The 18,079-nt window shown below is 41.4% G+C and overlaps 1 protein-coding gene across 1 annotated transcript; it reads right to left on the minus strand.

Moving 5' to 3' along the window:
- Nucleotides 1-14,871: 14,871 nt before the first annotated feature.
- On the minus strand, nucleotides 14,872-16,755 carry LOC139340472 (TLR adapter interacting with SLC15A4 on the lysosome). Its single transcript, XM_070976311.1, has 2 exons — nucleotides 16,639-16,755; nucleotides 14,872-16,099 (listed from the first exon to the last, which is right to left on the minus strand). The coding sequence occupies exon 2, from the start codon at nucleotides 16,095-16,097 to the stop codon at nucleotides 15,153-15,155; it is 945 nt and encodes a 314-aa protein (XP_070832412.1). The 5' UTR covers nucleotides 16,098-16,099; nucleotides 16,639-16,755; the 3' UTR covers nucleotides 14,872-15,152.
- Nucleotides 16,756-18,079: the final 1,324 nt, after the last annotated feature.

Below are 18,079 nucleotides of genomic sequence, written 5' to 3' on the forward strand. Positions count from 1 at the left end.
GCTGAATGTCTTTGTATTGATTTGGCTGGGAGAGAAAACAGAGAGATTTTTCACATGTTTATATCAAGGACACCGCAGGATAAACAGCCTTCGCCCAGCCTGTCTCTTCTCCTGCTCAAGGCCCAGCCAGCGCAGGTTATAAAAATCCTTATGTCTCAAGGAGAGATTACATTATTGTTGCAAAAGCACAGAATTGAAAAGACAGCAACAGTGCCCTGTCGCTCTTTGTCTTGCCCTCGGCTTTCTTTGTTTATTTTTCAAATTTGTACAAGATGTAGGCTACTTAAGTAGCTCTCCACTTCAGCATCCTTCATCAGACAGAGGAAATAAAATATCTCTTAAATATGTCTTAAATACATGGAAAAAAAAAAAACACGTTGGCCCCCAGCTCATGATGTGTAGCCAGACACTGTTCAGAACAAGTGCTTATTTTAAATTCATGTCCAAAGATAGCGAATATGTTATTTGGGGGAAGTGTGTCAAAAAGGGTGCACAATACACCAGGAACATTTACATCTGATGAATGGAGAGTTGAATTTTACTTGATACTGAATATAATGCATGTATTCTAATCACAGAAATCACAGATGTACCAATGTCAATTCTCAAGGGAGCTGTAGTTTTTCCTGCCTTTGAATTCTATTAGTACGAGCTGTACTGGATGCCCATTTGTCGTAGAATATATTAAGTAAACCCAAAGAATACAATCAGTTTTTTTCAGAGAGAGCGATTAAAGATATGCTAAATGAAAGATTGCTGGAGTCCAAGAGAGTGGAACAGAGGCCAGCCCAGACGTGACGCTGTGATTTCAGCTCTCTGTAGATAAATGCTGAGTGTAAAGTCATTAACTTGATACCGCAGTAATAATGCAAAGCATAATATAAAATCTGGGGTCTGATTTGATGAAAATCTTGGTGATCATAGAGGAAATAAAACAGGAAGTGGGCGAAGTAAAAGTGAATGTTAATAATACTTGTTCAAACTCTTAAAACTGTCTATTCCTGACAAGCAGCCTCTTTGTGGTAACTACTGCCCTCTGTGAGGAGCAAAGTTAGAAATAGTGTGATGCTGTTATGCTGCAAAGTATCTACAAAGGAGGGAAACTGGGTTGGACAGTTGAGACAATATAATATTTGTTCTTTCTGTGAAGCACTTTGTGACATCTCCTTTATGCAATCATGTGTTCACAAAGTGGTGAACCTCTCTCCATCCTTGCTTGTGAACGACTGAGCCTTTCCAGGATGCCCCTTTCATATCCAATCATGATACTCTCACCTGTTACCAATCAACCTGTTTACCTGTGGAACGATCCAAACAGGTGTTTTTGGAGCATTCCACATCTTTCCCAGTCTTTAGTTGATCCTGTCCCAACTTGTTTGAAACATGTTGCTGCATCAAATTCAGAATAAGCAGATTTTTACAAAAATGAATGAAGCTGATGAGGTCAAACATTAAATTTATTGTCTTTGTGCTGTTTCCACTTGAGTACATGTCAAAAAGGATTGGCAAGTTATCCCATTCTGGGTCTGTTTTGGAATCAGGGTTGTAGGAGTTGCACCATCAAGCAAAGTAGCCACAGTCATGGTATCGGCCTCACAGGTCCACTTTGTTCTTAGGTTTCTGTGATATAGAGCAGACTCTTCCACTGGCCCAGTGCCTGCTGGTTCCCAGCCCAGTTTAAAATTGCTCAGCATGGAGAGGCCGCCTCGCAGCCCTATCCCATAACTTTAAGGATGTGAACACACTTCCCACAACACACAGCACCCTGTTTGTGTTTGTCCACAGTTAGTAAACTATCATATTTCAGCATTACATATATGAGTTCTGCCCACATTGGCTAACTCCACCAAACTAGGAAAAGTGCATTTATACGATTTATCAGACAACACACAAGCTCCCTTCTCTTCCCCCAACTCCCATCTGTCAATGACAGATCTGCTGTGAAATATCAGCAGACACACTCTCACAAAGAGTTTACATGTTTTAAAACAAAAGAAAATGAATGCAAAAAGATTCTTCATGTGTATGTGTATGTATACACACACACACACACACACACACACACACACACACACACACACACACACACACTACAAAGACTTACACCTATTTCCTGGAGACTTACCCTAATCATTATCACTACTTGCCTAATACTAACTCTTACCCTTAACCTAAACCTAACCTCACCTTAACCTAAACCCAAGTCTTCACCCTAAAATTGAATGATTTACATTATGGGGACCTGCATTTTGTCCGAGCCCCCACAATGTGACTGTGCTAACCCCACACACACACACACACACACACACATACACACACACACACATGCCTATCTGTGATGTGCACTTCTTAAAATAATTGCTGTGACACCCAGACAGACGGAGTCAGACAGCATCAGCCACACTGCAGCTTTGTGTCTCACGCTGAAATTTGGAGCAAGGTCAGTACCAAAGACGCTATTTACTCATACTTGGACAAGGGGCATGGGAAAGTGAGTGCAGAGCACATGCAGGAATCAAAGTGGAAAGGAAAGACAGAGTAAAGTAAATGGGGCTTCAGTGTTTGAAGACCGTAAGTCAGTTTCATGAAGACGTTGCTTCAAAAACAGTAATCAAAGAAATAAGTGCAATTGCTTCAATTTTGCTCCAAACATCTTCTTGGATTTCTCACAACCTCACAGCAGAATTGACTGAAGGAACATCTTTTGTCACTCTGTTTCATCTGTCTCTACAACCACCGCTTTGAAACTCTTTTTCAACATGGGCCAATTGCTCAAGTAAATACACAAAATGTTTTCAATAAGTGAGCATTGTTATGCTATGTTCTTTCGCAGCAGTAAGCATTTCCTGAAGGCTGATTGCACAAATGAAATTTTGAGGTTGCCATGACCCAAGAAGACAGTTCTTTGGCGCATTCAGCCGAGCCAGCCTTGAAACACAAGGGTGGAGAAAAACACAAGGCTTTTTACCAAACACTTGGGGCTTAGACACCCACAGACACTCTAAGACAGGTCTCTGAAACTTAAGAGGACAACTTTGTATGATTCAAGGCTTTGCATCAAATGGCTCCCCTGGAAAAGTCTTGTACTGTATTGTTTGTTGATTTGTTGGGCGCTCTTCTGGCGGTTGCTATAGTGACTGCCTCCATTTTCTCTCTGTGGCTGCTCACATAAAGGACTGTGTCCTTGTCTCCATAATAGTTACAAATTGAATACTGCACTTTCCAAGGACTCATGTCACCAACTTACAGCAGAGTGAGTGTGTGTGCGTGTGTGTCTGTGTGCGTGTGTGTCTGTGCGTGTGTGTTGGAGAGGAAGAAAGAAGACAAGTTTGCATTAATGCGAGGTAAAATGTCCATTTTTTTTATTTCTTTTTTACTTAGTCTGGGTTTATTTTGTAAATTAGACAATACAAAAAGTACATTCATGCATTTATATAAACAGCACAAACACTGAAATCAATGGGGGGAAAAACACATTGCTTAAAGACGCAACAACACACAAGATAGATTAAGAGAAACAAATAAGCAGGAAAATGAAAACCAAATGACTAGAAAGGTCAACATGAAAGTACACCCGAGATATTATAACTCATACTGTTAGCACTAATGAATTGCATGAGCGCCATCGAGTCACCACCCATTCATCTTTTAACTAGAAACACTGAATAATAGCTTCAAAGAGGAGAGAGAAGGTATGTGAAGGAACTGTGGTCATAAAAGGAATCATTTTCTTCTCATAAGCTGCCATAGCTGCCAAATTAGTTTGAAGTGCTCACTCCAGTCTTAGAAATATCTGAAAGTCAGACCTGTTTTTCTCAATTTGGAGGAATTGCATCAAGTCTCGTTTCCTAATTTTGACAAGTCCCAGGGCCGTACTTATCGTGCATATAATTAAGGGTCAAATATGCTCATAATGACAATTTGTACAATGTCATTAGTGACATCATAACAGCAGATTCGGCTCCCTCCAATGTTCCCTCCATGGCAATGGCTTCAAAAAGACTACAACCAAAAAGGTGCTGGTCGTGCTCTCCACACAAAGCGCTTTGTTAAGGTTAGAGAAAGACTGTGGTTTCAGCTAAATGTTACTCGAAACGCTGTGTCTCAATAGACCATCTTCTTTCCTTAACCTGCAAGTCGCAGCACTAAGCGCTCCTATAAAAAGTTTAATGTCGCTGTCAGTACATGCAAATACCATATTGCAGTGGTAATTGAGGGGTTTTTGTGCACATTTTGAAATGTTGCATTCAAAAAGCTTGATGGAAACAGCAAATTTAAAAAAAAAAATCTTCAGTTTCACAAAAAACTTCTTATACTCGCTCAAGCAGTTTTCGCCTATTTGAAAACAGGCAACTCATGTTCTTCTTGCTCTGTTTATTGTAGCCTACAGTATGCGTAACATATCTTATACTGACAATTTCCGATGAAACTACGCTTTGCGCAGCCGAGTTTATTCGTTTCACAGCAGTTGCGCCTAATTCGCATTTTCTTTGCTTCTTCAAAATTTTGCCTAAAATTTGCTCGACAGAAGAACACAACTGCTGTGTTCAGTGTCAACATCTTTGCAACTTGCCACATATGTTAATTGACAATATTCCCTCATTGAGTTAATGGATAACAGGATCCAGTGGGGTTTTTTTCAACACCTATTAGCTGTTGCAAATTAGTTGTACATAAACTACACATTTCTAGGGGATGGAGTTACATGGAGATATCTTTGTTGATGCCAGGTTAGTAGTATATGGTGGAGGTCAAGGCTATGTTCAAACATGCTCTTTGGCACTAGATTTGTGTGTAGTAACACAATCAATGGAGAAAACATCTCAGTGACATACATAACCTCCCTTTGAACAAAGGCAGCTTTGCTTATTGTCTAACTGCGAGCCTGTCAGTGAACGTGGGTAAACATCTGACGATACAATGGTCAGTAGTCTATTTATCTCTCCTCTTGTAACACTGTTCAATGTCAGTATAGAAACACAGGGTCACTCTGCTCATAACAAACAAAGCATCAGATATGGTGGTTTTTAGGCTAGGCACAAATGATTTTGTTGTTACAGTCCTCTGTTCCTGCATGTTGTGATAAGATATGTTGTATTGAGACACGTAACGAGGCAGCATTTCTGGTGTTGTGTATGGCAATGGTTTTCATCTGCGTTTTCAACCCTTTAACACTTGATCTTTGCAGCTCAATGATTTTGTGTTGTTTGTCGCATCACTATTTTTCACAATAAACAGCAATTATGTTCAGGTCCTTTTGTTTGCTTTTCATGTCCTGTAACTTGAAGGAGTTTTCGCCCTCAGCAGCATATTCATTCCCAGTTGCACTTGCCACAGCTGCTTTAATTTCTCTTCAAATGATTTCACATTTGAAAGCAGAGAGCTGAGAACTTTGAGAGGTGCTTGGTAATGTCCACCATGAAGGCCAAATCACACAGACGTGCCATCATTGAGTGTCCACGTCAGGGTTTACCTTCATCCCCATGAATTATTCCAGACAGTTTTACCTTGTTCGGTACTTGCGGCTCCACAGCAGCAACAAGGCAGTCCTTCACAAATTCTCCTTCTGAATGGAGTTTCAGCTTCTGAGCTACTGGCCTGCTTGCCGCAAAACTTACCAGCATAACACTGTCTCTGTCAGAGCAGCGTCTTGAGAAAGCTGCTTGATTGGCATCCAAACTCTGCGAAAGAGCGATAACTTTATCCAAGCACATTTGTGAGATTTGAGATTTGCCTCTTCTTCACTGCAGCTAAGAGACGCACTGCTCTGCCTTTTTCTTCAATGGAAAGAAATTTTCTTTTAAGGCAGAAAAAAGGTAATTGCTGTCTCGAGGATGTATTTCTGAGCTGCATGTTTTTTTGTTTTTCTTTTTTTGCAATTCTAAAGTGCCTCATGGGATCACGTCGTCTCACAGGCTGCATATGGCCCGGAGGCCAGACGTTCCCCATCCGTGCTTTATATAATCATGTGTTCACAAAGTGGTGAACCTCGCTGCATCCCTGCTTGTGAATGACTGAGCCTTTCCAAATGCCTTTGAAATGTGTTGCTGGCATCAAATTAAGACTAAGCATATAATTACAAAAATCAATGAACTTAATGAGCTTTATACATTAAATATATTGTCTTTGTACTGATTTCTCTTGAGTATATGTCAAAAAGGGTGTCAAATATTGCTGCCATATTTTCAGTGTTTTGTGTGGCTCACAACTACGATTTTAAGAATAAAAGCAAACCGAGTCTACTTAAAACAACCACATATCCTGCATTCTGTCAATGTTTTGTAATCAGAAGAGGAACACCAGCTCAAATAATGACTTTCACCTCTGTATTGCTCTAATCCTTATCTGAGATCCCAGTTTTGGGTGGATACAAGGAGTGATGAGCCACAGTGACATTAATCTGGGGCATGATGCCCCTCAAACTGCAGCCTCAGGCCACTCTCCAACCGAACATGGGAGTCTTGAGTTGAGCCAGACCACTTGGCAACCAGCTGCCAATAAGAACCCCCTGTGTGCTGACGCTGTATTTCTCACATGTCTACTTCTTTTTTTATTGTGCAGCGTTTTGGACATGTAACACCAATTAAACCTGCTAGCAGCTTATTTATTTATTTAGCTGAATAGAATTTAAAGCCAAAAACCTTCTAGTTTGCCAAACAGGGTGGAGTTTGGAGAGGGTATCTGTGGTTTGTGCCATGTAGCTCTACCCACAGATGACCCCAGTTCATCTGTGGATCATTTTGCCAGTGTACAAGTAGCTGAGATCTGCTGCATGGATTGCTTGCCTTATGCTACAGTTACTTTGGTGCTTGCACATCTATCAAAGGACTTGTTTGAACTTTGACTTTAATAATACAGACAGCCTGCAGCAGCTGCTTGAAATTTGTAATTTGGCCTGAATGATCTAAATTAAGGATTAGTTAAAAAGATCTTTCAATGTTAAAGGTCCCCTCAACTGAGATCTGGAAGATAGGTTTATTACTAAAATAATTTGTAAATAATTAGTTAGGACCTATTATTTCCCTTAAAGGTGGGGTGAGTCATTGTGGAGAAAGACTGTTGATATTCACTGAATTTGAAATTCAGTGAATATCTCCTCAAGGTCGTCCAGCTTACCATTCTGCGTGTACACAGCCCTGGCTCTGTAAGTGGGAAACAAACAGAGTGACTCGGACCGAGCCACAAAACATTATTCCAGCCAATCAGCAACAGGTGGTGTGCGTTTGCTCGTGGGGGGGGGGGGGGGGGGGGGGGGGGGGGGTATAGCTGGCAGTATAGCTGGCATGTTAACATGCAATCGCATTGCAAAGAAGGAGAGACGACAATATCAACAATTTTTCTACAGAATGACTCACCCCGTCTGTAAGAGGTTTTATGAATACAGCCTCAAGGATATCAAAAACTCTGGCTGGATGGGTTTTAGAGGCACTTCAGAGGCCCGCAGGATATTGCAGGTGTAAAGAATAGCAATGCTGGTGGCTCAGTCACTTGGTCACTGTTACCAGCTATTTATGAGGAGTAACAAGAGACAAAACTCTGAAGCTGCATCCATTTTTTGGAAAATGTATATTCATAGTGTAATATCAAGACAGGTTTTCACTCTCATATTAGATATTTTAGGGAACACAGATTACCTAAGAAGCCTTCTGTTAAAAGGAATATCAAGCCTGTATAAACAGATTCGGTTGGCCATTTAGGGGCAGCAGGGAAGAACTTTTTGCACCTTTCAAGTAGGTATGGAAAACTTAAACAGCAGTTTAGAGAGCAGCATTATCATTGTCATTTTTTCTCTCCTCCTTATCAATGTAAGTTCAATATTCACTCTCTTTTAGTTCTGTTTTTGGTCTCCACCAATTCCTGAGATAAATATCTTGTAGCTGCTAAATGTGTCTGCCATTTGGTTCTGGGCAGGAAGGGTACAGGGTGTTTGTTGTTGTTGTTGTTGTTGTTGAGAACAGCTGCCTGCTGCAGCTGGAAATGGGGTTGAGGCAAGACTGAACACATTAAAACTGCGGAACTTTAAATCTAAACAATGAGCTGAAAGACTGTGTAACGCCAGTAGAGCTTAGGGGAACTGCAGGTGATACATTTGTGTGTTCATGTATAAATTTGAATGAGTGCAATCTTGGAACCCATCGGCTATCATCTAACAAGGATTTTGCCTCTGGGAGCAACGGTCAATGACTTGCATTTGGGCCAGTGTCTCTTTTGCTCTCTACATGGACTGTTCACATGCACGCAACCAAAGCCTGGTCAAGCGTGATTGGTCAATACTACTTGGACTACAAACAGACTGCAAACAGAAACCACTTCTGCTACCAAAATCTTGTCCCTTGCCTACAGAGGCTGCATTCATATGCAGATATCTGTTCATAGAGATTAATACAAGTGACCCCCCTTCCTATGCATGTAGGTATTTGAAAATAGTGATTATAGCAGCTTCAAATATCCTACAAAAACGCAACACAGGAGCACACAAAGTCAGATTTGAAGGATTAAGATAACTCATTAGTACAGCCGTACAAACACAAATGCAGATAAGCTCGGTACAACAAAATGAGGGAGTGAGCGGGAGGCAGCACAGAGGCGGGACACTGCAGTTGTAATGTCCTTGTTGTGGATAAATAGTGTGTTGAACATATGCCACTGGGACATGAGCTAATTAGCCAAGGTTGAGTGGGACCCTGGGGATGGGGGGTGAGGGGGTGGTGGGGGGGTTACATGTAAGGAGGAGGAGAAGAGGAAGAAGCTGCCAAGGTCAAACCCATGACAGTGCATGTGCTACCAAATCTTTACAGCACAATATTCCCCCAGTGCCGCTCTGATGGGTCCTGCAGACACTTTAACAATACATAGCTTCCTGTCAATTATCTCACTTACTCCAGAAAGTCAGAAAGAATTTACTCAACAGAAGTGTTGTAAAAATACATTTAGACATAACAGCGATCAAACTGCAGATTGCCTCACCTGATTCCTATATGCACATCCCATTTACGTGCCTCCATTCCTCTCTTGCCCCGTCCTTCTATCTCTGCTTGTCCTTGTGATCTATTTGTCTTGTCCAAATACATGTCATACCATGAAACAATGTTCCTTTTTCATATGTATAGCCATTACTGAGACTACATGCATGACATGCATGCATCAGTGTGTGTGTGACGTGATGTGTGGAAAGGCTACTGAGTGAATTATGAAATATTGTAGCTGTGGAGAAATAATTTATGTCCCTCCCATCTCATTCTTTATTGGTCTCACAGTGACTACAGTATGAATATTTTGCCTTACAGCATATCGAGGACAGGGTCATGTTTGCATAAGGAGGTAAATTATGACACTAATAACAATGTCGGCGTGCCAGGAAGGGGCGTGGGAGGAGGTGAGGATGAGGGGGGTGAGTGGAAAACAGGGAAGGGCTCACATGTGGGAAAGACCAAGGTGAGGGACAAGACAAACACACATTTAGAATAAAAATCAATTTGGTGAAGTTTGAGTGATAGAATGCAGCAGAACAACTGACTGATTTTCATTCCCATCCCAAAAATTCTCATTAAATTTGTCACTGAGGTTTTCTTTATTTGTGAGTTGTGCACCTTGAGCAACAATAAACACATTTTCAGACTTCTGTAATCGATTTACCGACAGGCACTGAGTCATGCTGTCTGACTTTGCTTTGCTTCTGTGATACTTGTGTGATTAAAGACCACGAGGCCTTGAAAATGCGATGTTTTTTATCTTTTAATATGCCAACCTGAAAGTATTGAACTTTCTTCTTTTTGAAGCGCTGTGATATTACTCATCATCCTCTGAAAACCTCAGAAATCACTTTCAGACAATAAGTTTTATGCAGTTTTTCTACAGCACTTCTACACCACTACATGTCAGAGGCCAATCTGCATCTCTTTAGTTATGGTTTGTACAAAGCAATCAAAGATCAACTTTTAATAAAAACCATTGAATTTCACACACTGACTTCTCTTTGCTGTGGGCTCCATATGTGAATCTTTTCATACAGTGTTTCAGTGTTGACAGCGTGGCGAACTTCACTTACATGTGAGACTTATTTCAAACTTGCATTGTGCTGCACAAGCACAACATACATGAATGGAAAGGCTCAGCATCTACATCATGCACTGAAAATCCTGTACATTTTTCCCATTTCATGCAGCCAATTAACCTTGAGCTTTTCATGGAGGTATAGAGAAAATGGCTTTTATTTTTTCACAGTTTTTACACAAGGTAGTGAAAGACAGAGTTTTTAAGGGTGTGCAAATATTGTGCTCAAACTTTGAGAAAATGTGATGTTTAGTTCAGTCCAGATCCTACAAGAGAAAAGTATCTTTGCAGCAAGGGCAGAACACAAAAAAAACAAAACAAAACAAAAAAACAGAACAAAGGAAATCCAAAAATGCACCATAAGACAACTGGAATATTAAAAGTGTTGGTAGTATGCACGCAGTACAAGAAAAGGTTCACGTGATTGAAAACAAAGAAGAACAAAGAAAAACTGTGATAATAAGAAAAGGGATGAGATTTTGAGTATTTATTGCATATTTTCAAAAGAAAATCTTGAATTTCTTACACGTAATTTTCAGAAAACCATATTTCTGACCTGAAAGGAGCATGACATATTCCTTAACAACAAAGAAGGCTGTTGCTAACCACTTATTTCACTCAGCACAGTGAGAATGCTGCCCGGTTGATTCCTGTCTGGCACATTTAAGTCGCCTTAACAAATCACTAAGATGACAGGATGAACCTCTGCAATAACAGCAACTTTCTCTAAACTTTACAAACCTCCACAAAAACCCTGAACGTGTGTGAACAATTTTCAAGTCAGATTCATTCTTAAAGGTCTTATAACAAAAGACAGATAAAGACAAGAAACTACAAGTCGTGTGCTCAGAACGTGTGTGTGTGTGCGTGCGTGCGTGTGGCTACTAATAACCATAAACCATTTCTCATTAAGAAGACCATGAGAACAAAGTATTAGAAAAGGTTTGGGAAAACACTCCTGCATCAGCCACTTTGCAGAAGAATATATGGCCAACAAGGTCCACAGATCAACATAATGCTAAAACCACCAAAATACTGTATAAACACACCTAAAGAAGAATAAATATGTGAGTGGATAAAAATCTGTTTTTCCAGCCAGTTGCCAACAACAGTCACGTGGGTACTCTGTGCCGTGATATATAGTCATGCATTACCACATTATGTTCCCCAGCCAGATCCTGTTGCCCCGCTGTCTCTCAAGGTCTCTCTCTGTCTGCTCTACCTTAGCCAAGGTCACCCGCACCGCTGCAGGCTCCCTGCAACCTTGAGCGGCTAACTGACCGGGAAATGTGTGTTCTCCCATTCCACCACCTACGTATCCCTGTGTCAATCAGCCAGATACAGAGCAGAACTGCCATTAAATGTTCCAGCTTGCTGCCACTTGGACATTAGGTCACTTCAGTAGATGTAATATATAAAAAAAAAAAAACATTTGGTCAAGGCCACCCATGAAATTAGGAGAAACAGTTCAGCTTCCGGGCAAATCATAATTGAATTAAGTGCCTTGAGGCACCAGCTGTAGTCTGAAATGCTGCCACTGGTGTTCTTGTGTCTGTGAATGAGCTTCTATTTCTTTTCTATTGTAACTGTATGGGTATGTGGAGCTGTGTACTGCGTGTTTTTTGTCCTTTATGCTTGCACTGAGGCTGCATGTGCTGTATTGTTCCGGCCATTCCATCTGCACTGAGATTCATTCCACCAGCCCAGCGATATTAAAAGGAACTTGAAACTTTATGGGCAAACTAATTCATGAGTTAAAATAGTAGGATAATAAAAGAAACTGGAAATATGTATGTGTGTGTTTGTGTGCACGTGTGTCTCTCTGTGTGTATCTATGTCTAATCCAGTAAAGAGCTTCAAACTATCTTGACTTTGAGTACGCCTTGAAAAATTGTGATAGAGGTTCTTAAATCACACAGTCACAAAGGAAGAAAAATATAAGTAAACAGTATATGACTGTTCCAATTAACAAGGCCACATACTAAAAGCTTTTTAAATAAAGGCAAGCCACGGAGTGCACAGAGCATTAAAGCCACAATAGTGAGAGTGTATCTGGGACCTTGGCTTTGATATGAAATCTTGTGGCCTTGCCTTTACCGCCCTCCATGGTAAAAGCTCTTTGTGACAAGGAAATTACTTTATGAACCTCTGAAAGACGCTCCAACACTTCAACCTCCCTGTTAGTTTCATTGCTAGACCATGAGAGGAGTGTTTTTTTCTCCATTTTTGAAATCACTGCAGCTTGCCATTCGTTTTAATCAGTCTCTGTCCCTGCTCTTATTTCATGGCTTCTCCTTCATGCTTTGGCCTTAGCCTTACTTTTTCTTACAGAGAAAAACTACTACTGATTACAGAAAATTAAAAAAAAAACTCCTCGCCTTTCAATTCATATTGTACAACACGAATTCCAAAAAAGCTGTGATGCTTTATATCACATATGTATATATACTGTTTATATATACATTATATATTTACAAAAATCAGTGAAGTTGATGAGGGAAAGCATTAAATGTATTATGTACTGTTACTATATACTTGTGCTGTTTTCAGTTGAGCATATAAAAAAGATTAGCAAATAATCACATTCTGTTTTTTTAGATTTTACACAGCATCACAGTTTTTGGGGAATCAGGGCTGAACCCAAATCAGTCACACATCACTGGAATCTGTTGACGAAGAAACATATGTCATTTGTGTGATTTGATCAAGTTGACGGTTTGTGAGTAAACATTCACAGCCTGTGTGTGTATAAGCAGTATGTAGCTTTACCTTCAACCCTTAAACAATTCCTAACCTCCGCTGGAACAAGAGGCCTGTTTTTCATTTTTCCAAGGTCTGTGGAAAACCGTTGTGAATATGCTCACACTGCTGGGCTCGGCATTGAGTGAATCATATTTATATGTGAGCGTGTTTTTGTTTAGGTCTGTGAGGATTCGGTTCCTTTAACATGTACCTGGAATGTTCAATCCGGATAGAAGCAGAAATACCAAACATGTGTCTCTGTGGCCTTGAGACTTCACAGGGCTCCGACTGCGGCGCTCAGCTCGGTAAACACAGTTTCCTCCTGTGGCTCTCTGTTTGGACAGGAAACAAGGAAGCTGATCAAACACTGGCTCAGAAGGCCACGGCTGCACTGAGCTGGAATGAAGTTGCAGGTCTTTCAAAGCACTTTGAACAGGGGGAAACGTAAAAACTACTTTTCACACTTTTAGTGTGCAAATCCATCGGTTTGCAGCCCTGCTGAGTGTCTGATCTGTGCAAGAGCAATGCTTTCCCAAAATAAATCAAGCAGCAAAGATAATCTTATCTTCAACTTCTTTTTTGTTTACACAGTAGAGGAACCAGTATCACAAACACAGTGTAATATTTGGTGTTAGTGCCTGACTCCCTGTGTGCTGTAGATTTACAGCCCAGTCCTTATGACATCATAGATTAGCAGCAGGAGGGTGTAGATGATAGGAGGCATTATCTGGATGGATGGATGGATGGATGGTGGGTGAGGGAAGGGGATAGACAGTGAGGAGGAGGAGGAGGAGGAGGAGGAGGAGGAGGAGGAGGAGGAGGAGGAGGAATAAAGGAAAACTGAGGAGGAGAGTGTGTGTGTCAAAGTCATTGAGGTTAATTAGGTGATAATGCTTCCCCCTTGTGACTGTTTATTAAACTGCACACTTTTCATCAAGTCATTCATCATTAGCAGGGGAAGAAGCACAAATGACCAACAGGCTTATATTTGGGTATATTAATTTATAATATATGATATTACAATATAACGTGAATTTGAATGTGGCATTCTATCTGTTTAATTGTAAAATATCAAGTGACTGGGCTTTGTCCTGTACTCAGGTTGATGGCCAACAAACATCAATACTCTGAACATAAAACACCAGGTGAAAGGTCCAGTGTGTCGGATTTAGTGACATCTAGTGGTGAGGTTGCAGATTGCAACGAACTGAATACCGTTCACCTCACCCCTCCCTTCCCAAGTGTGTAAGAAAACTTACTATGCCTGCAAAAAACAATGTGAAAGATGTTCTTTAGAACCAGTGTTTGCTTTGTCCTTTCTGGGCTTCTGTAGAAACATGAAGGTGCAATATGGCAGACTCCATGGAGGAGGACCCCCTCCCTCTGTAGATGTAAAGAACTCATTCTGAGGTAAATAAACACAATGATTCTTATTTTCAGGTGATTATACACTAATGACAACATATTTGTGAATATTATATAATGCTTTCATTGATTTTGAACACAAAAAAAGACCTACTTAGAAATGTTTACAAGCACGTCTACTCCTCCTTCCTGCAGATGCTGAATAAGCAAATATTTCAAGAGTTTGAACACAAGATGTCTCCTACTTCATTTTGAGTGTTTGTGAGCTGGAGGTTTCAAGTTCCCACTGGAACCACCAATCGATGTCATAAAATCCTGCTCTTGCATGCACGTGTTCAACTTAAACAGAGAACCAGGTGAATGTAAAAACAACCTTTCAGTGCACATACAACATTGTGCACAGTGAAGGTCAAACATCCAAGCGAGGTAACAATATCTTAAGCAAAATACATTTTTGAGTGGAGGTTGTTGAGTTTATATCATAAAATAAACAAGTGGGGCAAATCTGATGGTTTTCCAGCTGTTTTGAATCATTTCTAAATGACAGGGACACTGTGGTCTTCTGCACCTAACCACAGACCCACATTAATATCAGACAAAGAAATGATAATCAGACTTGCAGTGTTCATCTTCAAAGATGCGGCCAGCTGTGCAACAAGTAGAATGTTGATGTGTTGTTCTGTTAGAAATGAAGACAAAAAGGGAAGGCTCAGGTTTCAGTTCCTGTCTTTATTGTCCTTTAGAAAGCCACAACAGCACACCACAGGCACATACACCAGTTGCATGACTGCATATTAAAAAAGTGATGCATAAATACAGCACACTCTCCAGGTAATTACTAATTACATACAGAATTTGCTTTCAACATCAACCTCTCAACAGCTCTTAAAAGAAAAGACTAAGTGAAATGTGGTTGAGCTTCATCTTATTTGTGGGTGATAGGAACTATAATGAAAGGGAGAATTGGATAAGAGAGTTCCTTGACCCAGGGGTTACTCCTCTTTATTCTCTGTGACCTGCTCCCTGGATGCCTCATTTGAAATCTGCAGAAATGGAGTACTGATCTCACTTGACTGCTTGTCACCAGCCACTCGCAGCAGGCAACTGAAAACCATGTCCTTGGCCAGGCCGGCCTCCAGGTTCCCTTCCCGGCTCAGCTGCAAAGTGATCTGGTCGAGGCTGGTCAGGACCAGCTCTGAGCACAGCAGAGGACAAACGGGGCCAGTGTCAGAATCCCCTTCCCTGGCCATGTTCTCCATCATGTATTGCTGGTACAAATCCATGACTTTCTGCTCCAGATAGTGATTTAGTAGAGAGTTGGAGAATGGACCTTCAGGCTCCTGGAACAAGCTCCGATCACGGGTGCTCCCTGCTCTCCAGCGGTTTGAACCTCCCCTCTGTGGATGCAGAAGCCCACCCTGAGATGCCTGTCCTGGGGGAGAATCCTCCACAGCTGGGAGGACATCACAGGACTGGAGGAAGGGGCCGGCGGCCTGGGCATCGGTACAGAGCCGGAGCTCACCATCGTTGGCTGAGCGAGGCAGCACCTGCTCGCCTCTAATATAGAGGTCGCTGTAGTTTTGGCAGATGCTCTGGCAAAAGGAGGGAACCAAGAAAGGGGAATCGCCATCTGAGCAAGCCTGAGCTGGGGTTTCTATCTCTGGGGAGATCTGTCTGTCTGGCCAGGCTCTGGGGAGATCTGAGGACTGCAGCCGAGAAACATACAACTCCTCTGAAGCACCCCCGCTGTCCAAACAACCTGTCTGCTCGGAGGGACTGTGATGAACAAGTGGAGTGTGTCTGGTGGAGCCTGGCATGGGGGTAGCAGCTGCACTTGGCAGCTCATAAGCACTCTGGAGAGCCTTCTGAGGAGGGAGGGGATCCAGCTCCCCCAGTTCACCATAGGTCATGCTCAGCAATATGCCTTCACAAAGCATGGCTGCAACAAAGAGCACACCCTCAGAAGCTGTGAGCCCAGTTATCAAAACACACAGACATTGTATTGCCTGTTGTTCAAATTCTGTGTTCAATTAAACATGTGAATACATTTCTGTGTGCGGCTACAACTGCGTTTCATTGTACAATCCTGCATCTATAACCTGCATCACCTGTCGATCTGTAACTGCATGTCAGTATTCAACACATGGGAGGATGACATGACGGTGGTATTGATCCTCCATCAAATTCTCTGCCAGATTGTTCTAATAAGTAGTAGCAGTAATATTCTACCCTTTTGCTTCTACTTGTGGCATTTAAAAATTACACACACACACACACACATACGTACATACAACAAAAATGCATATAAAACAGCTCAAAACACTGTGATAAATCTTTCGTGCCACATGAACGATCCCTCTTTAAAAGCACTTTCAGCTGAGTCTAAAATGATCCCATTCATGATCCATTTTGACCCCCAGACAGAAAAAGACAATCGTAAAGGTAAATCATATATCTGTGAAGCAAACGTGTTCCTACCTCCGTCACGGTCTCTCAGCTTCCACGTGTCTTTATCACAGGAAAGTGCTTCTTAGAAAAGTCGCATTTTCTATTGATACAGCCAACCAAATGTGTACACTGATTTGATTCAAGAGTGTGCAGACATGTGTGAGGCTTGGTTTATACTCACCCCAAGAGGAAGTGGGAATGTCAAATATTTTCTCTTTCTTCCGTTTTCTGCAGACTCTATATGGCAGCTGAGTTAATCATGAATTTATTCCAACTCACCATCTTGCCAATTAGTATCTTATTTTCTTAGTATTGTCACAGACAGGCTGGGTATGTTTCTACTTGCGTAAGTTAAATGTGTTTGGCAGCCTCACGTAAGAACAACGTGCCTGCCTTCCTCTGCATTAGCTTGACTTCTCGCCAAATGAAGTGAAACAACAGATGTTTTATTCTTACGGACGCGAAATAAGCCGTAAAAAGAAACCACAGCAGTTTTGTTTTCTTTGTAAAAGAAGCAGGTGTGCGGATGAAAGCAGAAAAGAAAGTCATATTTAATATGATAGAAAGATCAGAAAGCAGCAAGTTGTACAGATGTTGATTCCTGTTTCTACTGTCTGAGAGATCACACCCCATATTCTGGGTTTGGAGCGTACAGCTTTACTCGTCCTGCCAAGGCAGAAATGTGACTTCATGTGCAGTTATGTAACCACAAGTCATCACTTCCTCCTTGAGACTGTGCCTCCTCTTCAGCATGTTTAAGTACATGCTGAACTTTGCCTGAGACCTTGTGACAATTTTATTTTATTCTACTTGTTTTTCTCTTCTCTCCCTTCATGTGATTCTCACCTCTTTCTCTAAATCAGTTCTGGTGAAAGTGGAGGAATACTTTCAGGGTATATTCATGGCCGGGATTTTTCCACGATGAAAGTCCCCTGTCTGCATGTATGACCTGCTTCAGGTTGTGAAGAACCTTTTATTCAGGCTTCCTTTATTCCGCCAGCTTGAAGGGAAGCCCGACAATAGAGGAGCGTGACACATGAGAGAAAATGATTTATTATTAATCAGGTGAGGAAACCTGGACAGAAGTCAACATAATATCACTTCTTGTCACAATCTGCAGGTCGTTCATTCAGCTGAATGTGTTATTTTTGAGCTTTTTGTTTTCATGTAAAGCCAGAATATCTGAACAACATCCACAGTTTATCAGACTTTTCAGATCTCCTGTCTTGTCTAACAGGTGGTTTGTGTAACAGGTGGACTCACAGCCACAGTTTGTGGCCCTGCTGTCAGTTGGCCCTTTGTCCACTCGGTGTGATGTGAGACAGGATATCTGACACAGAGCTGCTGCTCATGGTAGCACAAAGTGTACAGTTACTGGCCCGTCGCTACAGCAATGTTGCTGAGCAACATCCGATAACATTAAAGACACATCTCAGGTCTGCTTTAGTGTCTCAACAGAGGTGATTTCAGC

Source organism: Chaetodon trifascialis, chromosome 12, assembly GCF_039877785.1.
Source record: "Chaetodon trifascialis isolate fChaTrf1 chromosome 12, fChaTrf1.hap1, whole genome shotgun sequence".
Classification (NCBI taxonomy): Eukaryota; Metazoa; Chordata; class Actinopteri; order Chaetodontiformes; family Chaetodontidae; genus Chaetodon; species Chaetodon trifascialis.